The sequence below is a fragment of the Oryctolagus cuniculus genome, chromosome 8, assembly GCF_051225735.1.
Source record: "Oryctolagus cuniculus isolate XC-2025 breed Fujian yellow rabbit chromosome 8, ASM5122573v1, whole genome shotgun sequence".
NCBI lineage: Eukaryota > Metazoa > Chordata > Mammalia > Lagomorpha > Leporidae > Oryctolagus > Oryctolagus cuniculus.
The window spans coordinates 49,663,593-49,679,803 of NC_142874.1; the positions used below are offsets into that span (position 1 = coordinate 49,663,593).

General features: G+C 38.9%; 1 protein-coding gene across 5 annotated transcripts in view; it reads right to left on the minus strand.

The window, feature by feature from the left end:
• HHIP (hedgehog interacting protein) overlaps window positions 1-16,206 on the minus strand; it is a 103,352-nt gene extending 87,146 nt beyond the window's left edge. For 4 of the 5 annotated variants that reach the window (XM_008267399.5, XM_008267400.5, XM_008267401.5 and 1 more), the window contains exons 1-4: window positions 15,759-16,172; window positions 9,908-10,100; window positions 3,337-3,493; window positions 2,383-2,584 (exon numbers count right to left, since the gene is read on the minus strand). In XM_008267399.5, coding sequence (XP_008265621.1) covers window positions 2,383-2,584; window positions 3,337-3,493; window positions 9,908-10,100; window positions 15,759-16,037 — 831 coding nt within the window. In that variant the 5' untranslated portion in view covers window positions 16,038-16,172. Of the gene's footprint in view, window positions 1-2,382; window positions 2,585-3,336; window positions 3,494-9,907; window positions 10,101-15,758 lie in introns of all 5 variants that reach the window. The other variant, XM_002716931.6, reaches the window with a different exon arrangement.
• Window positions 16,207-16,211: the final 5 nt, after the last annotated feature.

Genomic DNA, 16,211 nt, shown 5'->3' on the forward strand with positions numbered 1-16,211 from the left:
TTGACAGGCAGAGTGGAGAGTGAGAAAGAGAGACAGAGAGAAAGGTCTTCCTTTGCCGTTGGTTCACCCTCCAATGGCCGCTGCGGCCAGCGTGCTGCGGCCGGCGCACCGCGCTGATCCGATGGCAGGAGCCAGGTGCTTCTCCTGGTCTCCCTTGGGGTGCAGGGCCCAAGTACTTGGGCCATCCTCCACTGCACTCCCTGGCCACAGCAGAGAGCTGGCCTGGAAGAGGGGCAACCGGGACAGAATCCGGTGCCCCGGCCGGGACTAGAACCCGGTATGCCGGCACCGCAAGGCGGAGGATTAGCCTAGTGAGCCGCGGCGCCGGCCGTCACACATCTTTTTAATACCAATATATTTACTCAAATAATATATGAAAACTATAGATTATTCTTTCAGATATTTGAAAATACATTTTAGAGCAAATTGGCAATATGAGCCATAGTGTATATCCTGCAACTCAGTAATATTTTTCTGTGAATGAATATTAAATAAGTCATCTATGATCAGGTTAAACAATACATCCTTGAAAATGATAAATAACAATTTTGATAGTGGAAAAAAATACTGGAGTCATCTCGAATGTCCTATAATGGAAATGGAACACCCAAAAGAGACAGAAACTAAGGTTTTGAGAAAAGCTTTCATAACTGAGAAAATTTTATGAGATATTATTAAGTGACAAAAGACGGCTAAAATGATGTATGCATGATTTCAGATTTTAATTTTATTGTAAAGTTTCTTAGGAAAAAAGCTAAAAAGCATAATCTTTGTCACATTTTCACATTTATTGATGAGGAGCTGTATTACCCACAGTAAAGAAAAATTCTTTTAATTTTCATTTCAAAATTGAAAGAAATATATCAAAATGTTAATAGTGGTTTTCTTTAATTGATGAGATTACAGATGATGGCTTTAAAAATATTGTCCTCAATTTTCTCTTTTTAGAGAGGACAGCTTCAACTCTGCTAGGAAGAAAACATCACCCCTGGTGAGCAGTGCACTTGTCACTGCACCTTGCTTCTCCGCTCTTTCATCACACTGGCAGTGAGTGAGCAGGCACATTCACCACACACAAGGGATCTTCCAAAAGTTCACAGAAATGTGTGTTATAAAAAATTATTCATGGATTTCAAAATGCTTTTGGCACCAAATTACACTTAGCTTTCAGTTCAAATTTCTATGAATTTCTGAGGTCCTTTCATAATTCTTCACACTGATGTGCAAAACAGTAATACTTCATTTAAAAAGAGACTTTTGATCATTGGCTAGGAATTCTAATGAAAAGTTTTACTCGGAGAAAGTTGACACTACTGAGTTCAAAAGATTTTCCAAATGACCCTGTGTCTTAGTGTCTAAGTTATTTTCCTTGAAAGGTTTACTTCCTTCTGCAGTGTGTCTTGGGGAATGCCATCACACCATGAGCTTGAGGTGACGCGGTTCCAATTATTTAGCACCACCTGTATCCTCACTCACTCACTCTAATTGTTTTCCCTGGTGGGTACTGAATTGCTATCAGGAATACAGCTATATTTTTTCTGATATGTTTCTTCAGGTTTTGGTGTTCTCACCTTTGAGCAGAGCACAGCAAACAAGAAGGAATTCATTTCTATGTGAGTGGAATCCTCCTTTGGTGTTTTCTTCCAGTTAAGAAATGAAAAGGATGACCAGTTCTTCCCAAACCATACTATTAATTTGTTTCAGTCTAAAATAGTCATGAGCTGTTAAATGAGCCTCCATTTAAAAATGCCACAAATTACTTTTTTATACTTCAGTGTTGCCAATATTGTAGCATTTTACTCTTGTGGAATGCACTTTACATTGTTATTTATATACCTAGTATATTGGACATGAGAATTCAAATTAGAGAAATGGACAAGAATAGACATGTGATAAATGGCTAACAGATAAAAATATATGACTTACCTGTAAAAACATTGTACAAGGAAGTCATAAGTGGCGTTTTTTTTAAAGACAGAGACTCAAAAACAGATACAGTAAAAGAATAATTTGCAATGACCAAAATAACCCAAAGACCTTCTTGTTTATACTAGCAAATGCTGTTATACAGTCCTAAGTACTGGGCCCATTAATAATAATATTTAAACATGTACTTTATAAAGCCAAAAAGTAGTTTAAATGTGAAAATTACATAGGGAAGTATGTCAAAATACCCATCTGATTGCATTGCTCAATAGTCAGCAAAAAACAAATGTAAATTCGCTGCCTTCAGTTGCCATCAATATTGTTCACTTATGTGGCCTCCTTGTTTTTGCCTTCAATATTTTTTTCATTCCAAGGAAATATTATCAGAGAGAAGCATAACACTAAAATGAGATGAACATAGCCAGAGCAAAGATAAATAAAATATAAAAAGCCAACCTTTATTCCACTTTGAACAAGTTTGTGAATGTCCAAATAAGGCTCCTTGAAAATGTCTCCTTCAGGGGTAAGTATCTTCACGTAGCCTTCCCTTTCCAGAATGAAGAGGCGGTGCGAGCCGTCCCCGCTGTGCAGGGCACCAACAGGCTGCCGCAGCCCGCTCACAACCTCCTGAATGCAGAAGCAGTTGTGTTTGTGCTTTCTAGACAAATGAAAGAAAATTGGTAAGTTTTTCTATGAAGGTGGTATGGGATGCAGTCAGCATCCTTTCCAAAATGTAATTCCTCTAGGAATCATATATGCAGATATGCATTAATATTAGATATATCACATATATTATCTACGTTAATATAATTCCTTTTGAGACTCGTGAGTGATGGTAACCCAATGGCCACAATACGGCACTTGTAAGTGATTCTCTTAAACTCTCTTCAATGAGAAACAACAAATCAGTCTTCTATCAGAAAGTAAAACGAGAATCAAAACATGTATTTTAACGTTTCATTATCTCATTATCTCATCTTTCACTAACTATAATTAAAATTAGCTCTTACTCACAATAATTAAATCTTGCAAAAAGGCACTCAGAGAGAAAGTTCTAAGATCTATTTATAAAAATCGGATCTGCTAATAATAATAGTGCTGAGTATTCCCACAGCCCCATAAGCTAAAACAATCATAAAATTCAAGTTTAAAACTATTCCCATAAAATTCAGATGAGTCACAGAGAAGCCAAGCTCATAACATAAGATTAGTAGTCTAAGTATTAAAAGCATTTAAGTTATGATTTTAAAGAAACAAACTACCAAAAAGAAAAAAAATAAAATAAAGCATCTGGAGGATATAGCTACTGAGCATAAGCACAGACAGTTGATTCACTGTCAAAACCACAAGATTTGTCAGTTGGCTTTTTTTTTTTTTTTTTAAGACTAAAGAGCATTTATCTTTATGAACCTGCTGATCTCTTCCACTTTGTCATATTCTTCCATCTGGTCCAAGTAGTTAGATGCTGGTCCTCTGACTTGTTTTCTTGGAAAATCTGGAAAGCACAGCCCACCATCTTTTCTTGCATAGTAAAAGCAAAACTCATCAGCAGTTGTTTGAAGGAAACCTTTGAAAAGAAATAAAAAGACTCATTAGAAACACTTAGTGCCACATAAAACCATCTCTTTTGAAGGATATAAGGGAGCTTCAAAAAGATCATGGGAAATAGAATTAAAAGATGTGTATCTGGGTGTAAAGATATTTGAAATCCATGCATAGTTTTCTTTTTAATAATGAACTTTAATGAACATTTTGAAAATCGCTTTTATATTATGGAAACAGAGAATTTTTAGAAACTATATGGCTATTCTAGGGGAAAACTACACTAAAAGGAAAGAAAAAACTGGGGAACTGGGACTCCCATTTCTTCTTTAGCCAAAATTCAAAAGCTTCAAGAAAACTGAAATAGTGCTATGCTAGATATTTGAAAGATTCATATGAAATACACTTAATACAAATCCAGAATTAATCTTGTTAGTGCATTGCTTGTGTTCAAGCTTCCCCAGTTACCATACATTATACTTGTTAACTCTTCTCACTAGTATTCAGTATTTCTTTCTATAGGACTAAATAATCACCTAAAAGGAAAAACTAGAATTAAGAAAGAGAGAGGCCATCAGATGCCAGTCTGAACCATTTATAAGTCTTGCTGTGTTGCTGCTTGCATATGATTAAATAATCAGTATATTGGATATCACAGGGTCATTATATACCATAATAGGAGACTGACTCACTGTGCAATGATCATGCAATGAACTAATGCTAATAATAGGACCTCTATTCTCAACTAGGTCTCTTTTCCTTACACCTCACTTATGGAAGATAAGGATTATTTTCTAATAAAATACATTCCTTCTATCTCCTCAAGCAGAAAAGTTGACATACCACTAAGCCAAACAAAAATATAAAACAGATTTACCAAATGGAATAAAAAAAGGAAGATTTTTCTTCTCTTTCAAATTATGAATTTTTATCAAATAAATTCCAACTATCTTTGAAAAGGAAAGAAAAGAACTTTACCACAGAAAAGTGTCTCACATTACTTTCACAGGTTCAGTTAATAAGGTGTTGACTTTGGGGGGCATATTAGTAAGGTTCACTTCCACATTCTGGCTTCTGCTTTCAAAATGTGATATTGTTACCAAGTATTGAACTAGACCACAGACTGTAGTCATTAGGTCCTAAATTGCAGCTTTTGGTCTCATACCTTTAATTATATTTCAAGTTTTGATTTTTATCTAATGAATTAGATTATCATACCCTATCAGATTTGTGATAAAGGTACTGATTAACTTAGTTGGAGGTTAGAAGTAGTACAACAAATTCATGTTTAGCAGGGATTTCATTTATTTATTTATATTTGAAAGGAGAGAGGGAGAGAGAGAGAGATCTTCCATCTTGCTGGTTGACTCCCCAAATGCTGGCAACAGCACATGGATAGAAGGCTCCCAAGTGCTTGAGCCATCATCTGTAGCCTCCTAAGGCACACATTAGCAGGAAGCCCAATCAGAAGTGGAGCCAGGACTCTAACCTAGGCACTACAATGTGGGATGTGGGCATTTTAACCACTGCCTGGTCCTGAATAAGAATCCGGAGTCTGCCAAGCAAAGCTTATCCATGACGCATAAAGGACACTGAAAGTTTGCTTTCTGTGAGCTTGACCTAAGTCCCCTCCAACCCAAAACGAACCTTAGAATATGAGAGTCCCAAATAGACAAAGTGGGATGTGCACTTTGACCTAACTCTTGGGTGAAATGCATCAGCCTTACATTTCTGAGACAGACTCCCCAATGTCAGTTTCAGATGAGGTTATGGGTACAGGTCTTGTCTTTGGGAACAAGTGACAAGAGATGTCCCGACTAGTGTGTGTGGTGAGGGCACAGAGAAGTGTGGCAGCAGGAAGGGCACCCCAGGAAGGGGCAAGGGAACTGGAAGGGCATCTTCCATTAAGATTCAAAAATGAGAAGCTGGGGAGAAGAAGGCAGGCCCAGGAGCACCTACTGATCTGCAATTCACTGTCTGCAACAGAGCTTTTCTTCTCCATTCATTAATGGCTAAGCACTCACATGAAATTTTGTAAGTGTTGAATAAGTATGCTTGGGAAAACTGAATTGCTTCATCACAGTTTTTGCACACTTGTGGGCTAGATCTTATTTTGGAGACATGCCAGTACTGTGCATGCAGGATGACTGTCATAATGTGGATATATTTATAACAGAATGTGTGAGAATTTTTTCCCCATGTGATTTTTGCCTTCAGGGCAACAGAAACACTTCAAAATGTAATTTAAAAGGAATTTCAAGTTTGCTTTATATATATGTGTGTGTGTGTGTGTATATGTATACAATTTATATATCAAATTTGTATGTTGTGGCATTACAGCCTGGAAACCAATATCATCTTACACAGAAATTCATGGACAACACTGATAGCTAAATCCATTTTAAAAGGACTTAATGGCTGAGGACAAAGAAGAAGAAATGAAAAACCATTTTTCCAGTCGAATAATCTCCAGATTCATGAGCACATATTCATAAACTTTGTGGCTCCAGAGGTACTATGATCTTGAGAAATGAAAGAAAATACAGAATGTTAACAATGAATTGCTCCCAGCTTCTTCAAAATCTCAGCAGAGGGAGCAACCTAAGAGTGAAATAGGAAACCAGCTTAGAAGATTTTTACATAAAAAAAAGAGCATTTTTCTGCCACTCATCATATTCAAATAGAAATGTCTAATACCTTTCTATTACTAGCTCCCTTAAATGACCCAGTGTGATGCGGACCATGATGGGTAAGATACACTTTGCTGGGAAGCACCACCAAATATCTGGCTTCAGGGCACTAGGTGAGCATTTACAGCCAGGAAAGACACAACTTACTTCTCGGCACTGTGGAGTTAAGAATGCACTGAAAAGCATTTTCCCAAAGGAGCACCTTCGGCTCACCTGGGGCATCATCTCATGATCGGGTCTGCTAATGATGAACACACACTGAGTATTCCAGCAGCTGCACCTTTTCAAAACTCCTGAGCATCTCTCCAGTTTCCTGGTAGTAGAACCATTCTCCTCTATTGTGAATCCAGTCCTGCTATACCACAAAGCACCCTTGCAATCCTGATGGAAGGCAAATACTGCCTGTGGAGTAGTGAGTTCCAGCATTTTTCTCAGCATGTATTGCAGAGGAAAGTTAGTTTTCCTCTTATACTCGCTGCTCATTGTGATAAAGGAAGAAAAGAGCTAGTGACCCACTGACAGTAAGGTCATTCGAGAGCATTTCCTAGCAGAGGTAGTGGATTCCGTTGTATCCACCCATTCCCTCTGCTGCGCTCTCCTTGGGGCTAATCAGACACATGTGTAAGAGATCTGACCGGGGTTAGGAGTGACTGAACTAGAGAAAGTCAGTGGAATCAGACCCATGACCTTGGCCTCATTAGCAACAGGATTAAACCAATTGAACTAATTGTATGCAGACATTTCACACTACAATAACCTACCCCTGAGGAGATGACAGTCTAAAAGTGAAGAAACCATTATGATAAGAGGTATTAGGGGAGAGAGGAGGCCAATGGCTACCCACTGGTATGTTTTCCACAGAATGTATTATATCATCTTGTAGTGAACAGTAAAGGATCTTACCCTGCTTATTCAGACGGAAGAAAAGACCCGTGGAGTTGAGCAAAGAGCTCCTGATTTTTCAATGCAATCTGGTAATGTTTAAAAGATTTAAGAATTGACCAAGTCCATTCACAGCTGTGGAATATTGTAATTGCTAAAGCTCTAGTATATGCTCACTCTATTGCCTTTTAATTTCTTTTCTCATCTTCTGGAAAATAAACAGAACATGACTACTTCTAAATTAAGATTTCTAGAAGGCACCTATCTTTCAGGTATGCTGCAGTACTTCAAAAATCTGCGGAAAGTGTAATTGAAAGATAAGTTTATTTCGGTGCCAAAAATTTTTGTAATCCATACATATGAAGGGCCTTCAAAAAAGCTGATGCAAATGCATATTATGAAAAAGTATGCATTGGTTTTTCCATTTTTTTGTACCAAAATAAATTTCTCTTTTAATTTCATTTTTATGAACTTTTTTTAAAGTACCCTCATTTGAATAGAGGCTGAGTATTTCTCACCTGATATGGCTGGGACCAGAAGTGTTTCAAGATTTCAGCTTGTCAGATCTGGGGAAATTTACATAAACTTTACCACCAGCTGAGCATCTCTAATCTAATATCTGAAATCTGAAGGGCTCCAAAATTGGAAACTTTTTGAGCATCACGGTCTGGACTAATTTCAGAGTACCTTTTTGGATTTTCACATTAGGGTTGCTCAAACTGTATTCTAAAGTGACTGGGATTTCTGAAAGCCACTCAGGTGAAATCAAGAGTTCTATCCCATTTTATAGTTATTTCTTCATGCACTTGGCAGTAGGGAAAAAATGAAGATGTCCCAGCATTATTCTCTCTTGCAATCCCTTTCAGCACTGGCCTTCTTTTAGCAAAATACATCCCTTAAGGGACCTTCCTCATGAAATTTTCAATTTGTGGAAAGATCAAACTATTGTGAACAGTCAGAATATGCTGACTAGTCTCCTACATAAAAAGAATGACAAAGTAGCTGTTTCCCATAATTCTGAACTTCAGGGAAAAGCAAACCATATCATTAAACAGACTGCAGAAGGTGAAAGTTACAAATTTGCTTTCATAGCAATTTCTGAAAGTCTAGAAGGCTAAAGACCGGGCTGCGCTGGGGGCAGGTGCTAACGGGAGGAAGGATTACCATCTTACTCATTACACTTTAGGATATGGAAATCTGTGTGCCAAGAATTGTCAGACTGGCTAACAAATCAATTAACATAAGTAACGCAAAGAGTATGTTATTACAGCTCACTTTTGGGACAAGTCTTCAGAATGGTTATTAGCATCTGATGCATGTAGGGGCAGCCCCTATGTTCCTCACTAAAGTCTTCCAAAGTCTCTGGAAGGCAGCCTTGCTGCTCTATCCACCTCTAGAGTGTAGCTTTCATCTGGTTATCTTTCAAGGCAGCCTGGGTGGCCACCAAAAGCACTTGACATCTTGATGCACTTCAGCAGTTTTACATATATACAAACTTTGTAGAAAAATAAATTTGTCATTCGTCACCACATGTGTTGATCTGGGGAGCGAGGTGCTTGCAGTTCTGACTCTCAGCTGATGCTCTGCTCTCTTTCACTGTATACTGCAGAGTTTGGGGGCTTTGTTTTAGAAGTTAAAATAACTAGATAAAGATCCCCACAGATGAGTCTCCAAAGCTAGCATGTTGCATGCTATCTACAGGAGATAAAGGTAAATGGAAACTAAACTGTAAAGGCAGACCTTCAGGAGTTGAAGTTTGCCACAAACCTTTATGCTATCTTATCTGTTATCACCTCTCTGCAGGCCCTCTGGGTAACCATGACCTACTCTGCTTTGTGATAAGGAGGAAGAAACAGCTGGTTTAAGGAAGTCTTAGAAAACAAGGCCATGGTTTATAAAGACAATGATAATATTTTCACTTTGACTGGGTTTAGATACATGTTAGGCTATACCAAAGGGAGCAAGTAACCCTAGCAAAAATGTTATCTGAGGTTATTAAGAGAATTCCATTTTTTACAAAAAGTACATAGCAGTTTTTAAAAGTCCCTAAGTGCATACTACAGTTATTAAAGTTTTTCTTGCCCTTAAATACCATTTAATTTTATAAGCTGTAACTTCAGTAGATTTGTTTGTGTGTGACTTTGCCTAACTAAACAGAATTGTCTCATTAAATTCTTTCCTTCCCTTCTGCTGAGTCTTCCAACTAAACCAACAACAACTAAAGTTTACAAACTTTTGATGATAAACTTAGTCAATACGCAGGAACCAATATGATTTTAGAGTTTAAAACAGCTCTGTGACCAGTGTATTGATGATATTGTATGTGTAAGAACTTCCTGTATCTCCTGGCACCAGCTCCCTGCTCAACTTTGGTTGAGGCATCTAACTTCTGCAGCTCAGCCTTTCTCATCATCAGATGGAGTGGACTCCACTGTTCTTATTGGTCTCACAAGGTTTTGGAGGAGCAAGCTAGTCATTTTATGCAAGTCCATTTTTTAAAGGCAATGATCTTCAAAGTCACTGGACATTTGCCAATTATGTAGCAACAGATTACCTTGCTGCTGATGCTGATGAGTAAAGAGAATTCCAACAAGAAATTTGTACTGAGAATCCAATGTGTTTAAAGATTACCCACTGTGTTATCAGCTTAACAAGCAACAAAACCAGTGCATTGCTAGTAGACCGAGATCACAATACTCCTTTTCGCAGCAATAAAACATGTGCATTTGGAAAGGTTACTTTAAGAGGAAAAGTAGGTACTTTGAAAGGTGAGATAAACATTAAAACTCTAGCAAACAAGCATTTAAGAATGAGTATCCTATAAAAATATTTTGCACAAGGTTATCATTTCATTTCTGCAGTTTTACCTGGAAGATGGCCTCGGCAAGTGTAAAAGAATTCCTTGCAATAGTCTTTGCAGAGCAGGGGAAGTACCAGGTCTCTCTCCAAGACTTCTTTCTCAGGTGAGTGGAACAGGCTCTGAGCATGTGGAGAGCAAAGTGCACATTTGATTTCCTCCAGCAACTTCCCACATTCTGTGTTGTTGGTAACAGAGAATATCTGAAAGCCATAAGTCAAAAACAAATGTCTTTTTAGTTATGTGATAATGATTATTTTTGCATTCATGCAAGTAAAAAAGTTTAATTTAGCCAGTAAGATTTCAGAAAAGAATTAATGTGCCACAATACAAAATGCCTTTATAAGGATACACATAGTGTCCCTGGGACTGGGCTAGGATAACAAAAGGCAGGGATGCTTGAAGTGCTCCTTAGCCTTGCAAATCAAAAATCTATTCATCAATCTCCCAGGTGTGAAAAAATGAAAAGACAATTATATCCAAGCATAGTAATGCTTATCACTTCCTTCATCCTCAAAGTATATACAGCATGATATTGAACTTTAAAATTCTCAATACCTTTATTCCACTGCATGCAAAGCAGACTTTTTAAACACATGGCTTATTTGGATGGGTCTTAGGTTAAAACAAAAAAGAAAAATCAAATTCCTAATAGGACAGTCTCAAAATTAATCTTGGTATACCTTTTTTAAAAGTTCAATTAAGTTTCAATCTATGGACTGCATAGAGAAAGTTTTCTAAACTACCTTTCATGTTCTATAAAAATATCCGAAGCTGAATCAAACCAGTTTATGGCCAGTATTTAATACTATGATATCTTAGCCAGGAAAAACTTTCTAACTAGCTCCTCAGGTATGTTATATGCATGAATAAACACAAGACTTTAATGAAAGTGCTTTTGTATAGTATTTAATGAATTTTAGTAGGAAAGGCATACTTTTATCATTATTTGCATAATGAGATCTCTTATTTCAGTAAGATCAACTTGGGGATTATTGATTCCCTAAGGTTAGTAATTAGGAGATAAGGAGATAAAGATGGGTGTCTTGGTGTCTTGTGCTAATTTAGAAAAGTGATTTCAGGAGCTCCTTTAAGAATAAAGAAGATAATATCAGCACAAAATTTGAAATGTGAAATATGGTGCTATCGAACTCAACCACTGATTTTTCATATTAAAAAAATTGTGGGATTGATTATACTTTCCCCCAATCCATCTAACTATACTCAACTATTTCTTGAGAAGGAACATTATCACGTCTAGATTATTGTTTGAAGCAAATACTGTGTTCACAAATTGAGGTTCTAATTGAGTAAGCTGGCCTCTGTTTTCAGAGGAATGATGTTCTAGGTGATCATAAAGGTTTGAATCTGAAAGAGGAAGTAATTTGAGAACATCATTGAATATAAGATACTGAAATACTACATGAGTGCTTGAAAGTCCAATAGAAGTTCTGTGATTTGGGATAATGTGTGTGTGTGTGTGTATATGATGTAAGATGGGTTGCAACTATCTACAGAATTTAGAAGTTATTTTTAATCACAATTATATTGACCTTTTATTTTTTAACAATTTATTTCAATGACAATTGCTTAAATGGTTAAAGTTTCAAAAAGGAAACATACAGCAGACACATAGAATTTGCATTCCAAGAATGTTTTAAATGTCTTTTATTGTCCATACTCTGGCAGCCTTCACCAGATCTATTCAATATTAGTAGTGTTCAACTTGGTTCTGTTTGTTTATCATAGAGCAGTGCATTAAGAACAAGACAACTGCAGGATGCTGAAGGGACCTCTTGCTGGCTAAAGAACTGGAATGTCATTACCTCTGCTTTTATGAGGAATATGCCCACCTCCATTTTTTTATAGCTGAAACAAAATGATCCCCACGTACTCTCCCAGCTGCTACCCAGGAAGGGCTTGATTTTAGTGCCTAAAGAATTTCGTCTTTTACAATTTTTGGAATGTGTCCTGGCCAAAAGGTCTCTCATCAAAAGTTTCAGAAATAGGATTCAATAAATTATCTGAAATCAAGTATAATATTATTCTTTGTAAAGTTTCAAGCTGTTCCGGCCCAGCAGGATGGTAACATTTTGCTCTGTGTGAGGTCTGCAGTGTAAATACCTATTTGAAGATAGATAGAGCCATCATTCTGGCTTTGGTTTCAATGAACCAATAGTCTTACTGAAGTCAATTAAACTGACTCAGCCTAAGCTGCAACACTGTTTTAGACAGAAGAGTAAGGGTGTGTGGGGGTAATTTCTTTCTTCTTTTTTGCCTATGTGTCTGTGTCTGTGTGGGTCCTTAACTTTACTTCTGACAATGCCATCAATCTTAAGAAGAAATTTAAGCTAATTTCCTCTTTCGATTTTTTAAAAGCCATATACAAAACCATCAAATTATAGTGGTTTAAACTAAATATACTTTAGAAATCATGTAAAACTTCGAAACATTATTACAGCATGCCTAGTAATGATTGTGGCTGTCGCTGACTAATTTATAACAGCTGGTAGATCATTGTTTAATCTTTGGCCACATGAAAGTAAAACCCATAGATGAAAGGTAAGATAAATACTGCAATACACAGAAAAGTGTGGCCTACAACTATAGCTTATCAACAAATAGTAAGATGGGTGACAGAGACCTTCTGTATTTCTCTTTATTTATCAAGTAACTAAACAAAGGATTAAAAAGGCACCCACATGGGTTTGATGAGGGCACAAAAGAAGAAAATACATGACAGCATATTAGGATGCTGCCTTAAGATCACTTGGTACACAGAAAGTAATTTCTAAAAATCATATGCCTACAAGGTTGTTCAGCTGTTGGGTGGAACACATGCGTGGCTGGACTATAGTGCTGGATTATGTCATTAAAGAGTTCAGTTTCAATTTTAGGCTAATATGTAAATAGATCATTGTACTAAGGCAGCTGTTAAAGGGACCCCAGGATGAGTTATTTGTTTAGTTGGATGTGTTCAACAATAGCCTTTGTCCCTGAAAGAGCCAGAGCAAACAAATGATTGTAAAAGGGCACACTTGAAAACAATTACTTTTCACCCATTCCTTGACAGCTTTGGCTGTGAAACCACCCAAGGTAGAGAGAGCCTCTATGCCTCTGTGGCTACAAGTTAAGTTTTAGAAATGGGGGTATTTCAGTTGGCTGAGGATTCAATTTGGCTAATGGGAATTAGATCCTTTTAGCATGCTGTATTTAGGAGCTGCAAAAATATTGCTAACACAATATAACTTCCTAAATTTTGGCAGAACTTCTCTGAAATGGTACTTAGCAACTTCATTGCAATATTGCTCCATTATTAGTTAAAATATACACAAAAATAAAATATGAAAATGTAACACATGGCCAAGGAACTGAACTCAATGCCAGTTCATTAAAGAAAATGTATTAGCCTAGAAACTGTGTTTAATTGCACAGCTGATGAGCTTGCTCAATATTCCTGCCTTGTTTGTTATTATCTATTTGTCTGAGAAGTTTATTTCGTCAGGAAAAACTACCACTGCAGTTTCTTGAAAAGTTGCAGAAATCTTTGAGGAAAAAAAATTTTTTTCTTTCATAAACAAAAAAAGGGCCCTTTCAAATAACCATCATCTCTCCTGTATACACATTATGAAATAAGACCCTAACATATATTTTAATCCAGGAAGGCTTACGGGAAAAAGGGAAACACTGAAGTTTATTATAAAATAACATGTTTTAAAATCTATTAAAACTTGAGAACTAACATGGGTCAAGAATGCATATGCATAGCCATATCAAGTCTCTGTTTTGAACAATTTGAGTACTGTTGCTTCATAAAGCACTTATAATGGAGCCGGCAGCGTCTAGTGTACCAAACTTAATTCAAGACATTTTCCAAATGAGTAGGGGTTTGTTGGCGATTGGAAGCACGTAAAACGGAAAGGAATGCGGATAGCTAACGTGGCAGATTGCTTTCTAAAGAGTGATTTCTTTTAAAAAAACTTATATAACTTCTCTTAAGGGTTGTAATTCCCCTCAGACCCATCCCCCCTGCCTTTCTCCCCACTCTATTTAGTTAAGAATAAGGTTTTCCTTCCACATGTTCCTGTAAGAGTTCAGTGTGGCAGGGGTCTGTAGATAATCCACATATAACTCACAGTATACACTGCACACAGGCACACTTACCAGCAAATATTTCTAAACCGGTCTCTGAATTCCCTGGTTCTTTATAAGGGGCTCCTGGCAAAACCCTGAAGATGATCTGCGTGGAGCTGTTTTATAACTTAATTCAATTACAACACAGGAGCTTAATGACATTGTTTTGGATAAAATGCAGGAATATCTGTTCCCTGAATCTCAGACTCCTGCTGCATATGGTAAGAATAAAGAGAGAGTTGCAGCTGAAAACCTGCAGCAAGACAGTTCTCACTCATCTGGGAATAGAGGGAGTTGGACAAATGCTCCCTCAAAAGGCATGAACATTTGGACAGAGCTGGGGACTGAAAGAGAATGATGTTCTCTAGTTTCACCCATTAGTGAACCAACTAACAAACACAATGGTGTTGTTGTTATTCTTTTGCCATAAGCAACAGGACTCTGTGTGTGGGCAGCAGTTTAGTGGGGAGGAGGATAAGTCGACCCCTTTTTGTCCTATTGATTTTTTCCTATTTGCATGACTTGAGCAAATTAAATGATGCAATATGGCTTTTTGTTACAAAACAAAGTGAGAGATACCACCCAGACACATATGTTGATTCGTAGGAGCTGTTTACATGAGAATAGAGTGAAATCTACCGTGAACTGAGCATAAAAATTAGATTCAGCCCGGGTATTTTTTTTTTTTTTATTATGCCTGGGCCAGCAAGACTGAAGCACAAGTTTTCCAAGAGTCTCTCAGACCTTGACAACTGCAGTGTTGTAACAGAGGAATTCTTAATTAAACCTAAAATGGGCAGAGGGAGGGGGAGCAAAGACACCTGATTGTTTATTTCACGTGCAGCGCTTGTTAATGACGTGATCCCGCGGTCTTCGCTGGCAGTACAGTGGAGGGCATACATGACTGCACCCCACGGCCAGAAAGATGTTGCAAACTCAAAAACGAAGCGTGTCTCCACCATCGCTATTTTCGTGTGTGGTTACGTTTATTATCACAAGGAAAATATAACTGTCATCACTCTCACAACGAGTTCCTAGAGAAAAAAAAAAAAAAAAACCTTCCCGGACATCCAAGTACCCGTGAAAGTCTGAACCTACGCTGTTACCAAATGAGGGAGAATCAGTTTTGTCTAAAGAACACTTCCTGGCAGAATCTCTCGCCAGCTTTCCGGGTTCCTAACCAGAGTACCAGCAGTTCCTTGTCGTTGATTGAACTATTGTAAATGCAAGCCACCACCCTCTGACGGGGCTGAAGATCATAAACCAACCATGCTTCAACCTCCTTTACGACTCACTCCTCTCCCTAGCCGAGCACGTGGAGAAAACGGCGCAAATCTTTTTACCCTAGAAAAATAAACCGGAAACCACAGCCACCTTAATTTACAGTTTCACCGCTGCCAGCGCCCGAGTCCATCCAAACACACTGGTGATCGCGATTCTTTTAGAACCCTTCTCCAGCCCAGGATGAGGGACCGAAAGGGCCCAGCGTGCACAGCATCCCTAGCACCGACCCAGGCCGGGGGGCGCCCGCGCGCGCGCGCGGACACACACACACACACACACACACACGCCGGAATCCCGTTAGCGTTTTAGCGAAGTGACCCAAAGAACTGCCCCAAACAAGTTCTGCCCTCCTCAGGGCTCCCTCGAGCTGCCAGAGCCGCCGCTGGGGAACCCCACCCTGCCAGGATGCCAAGCTCGCATCCGCGAGGCCGGCGAGCGCTTACCTGGTTCTCCAGGCGCCCCAGCCCCGGGCTGTCACTCCGCAGGCAGCAGGACAGCCGAGGGTAGAAGCCCCCGCACAGCACCTCGCCCCCGCTCAGCATCTCCAGCTGGGACATCATCCGCCTGTCTCTTCTCTTCAGGCGCTTCGGGGGGTTGCCGTTCAGGCACCTTCTCCTCCTCGCTCCGCTCCCCTCGCTTCTTTCCCCAAACTTAGCATCTCCTTCAAAGAAGCCCAGAGCCACGGCCAGCAGCAGCAGCTTAAAGGAGAGCATCTTCAACATCGCCCGCCGCGCGCGGCAGGGGCTGGGCGTGGGCGGACGGGGGCGAACGCCGCTGCCCGGCAGGGGCACTAGGGCGCAGCTCCGGGAGGAGGCTGCGGGGCCGGCGGGACACGCGCGCCGCAGAGGGAGGTGGCGGGGGCGCAGATGTGCAGAGCGGTGCAACTTTGCAAAAAA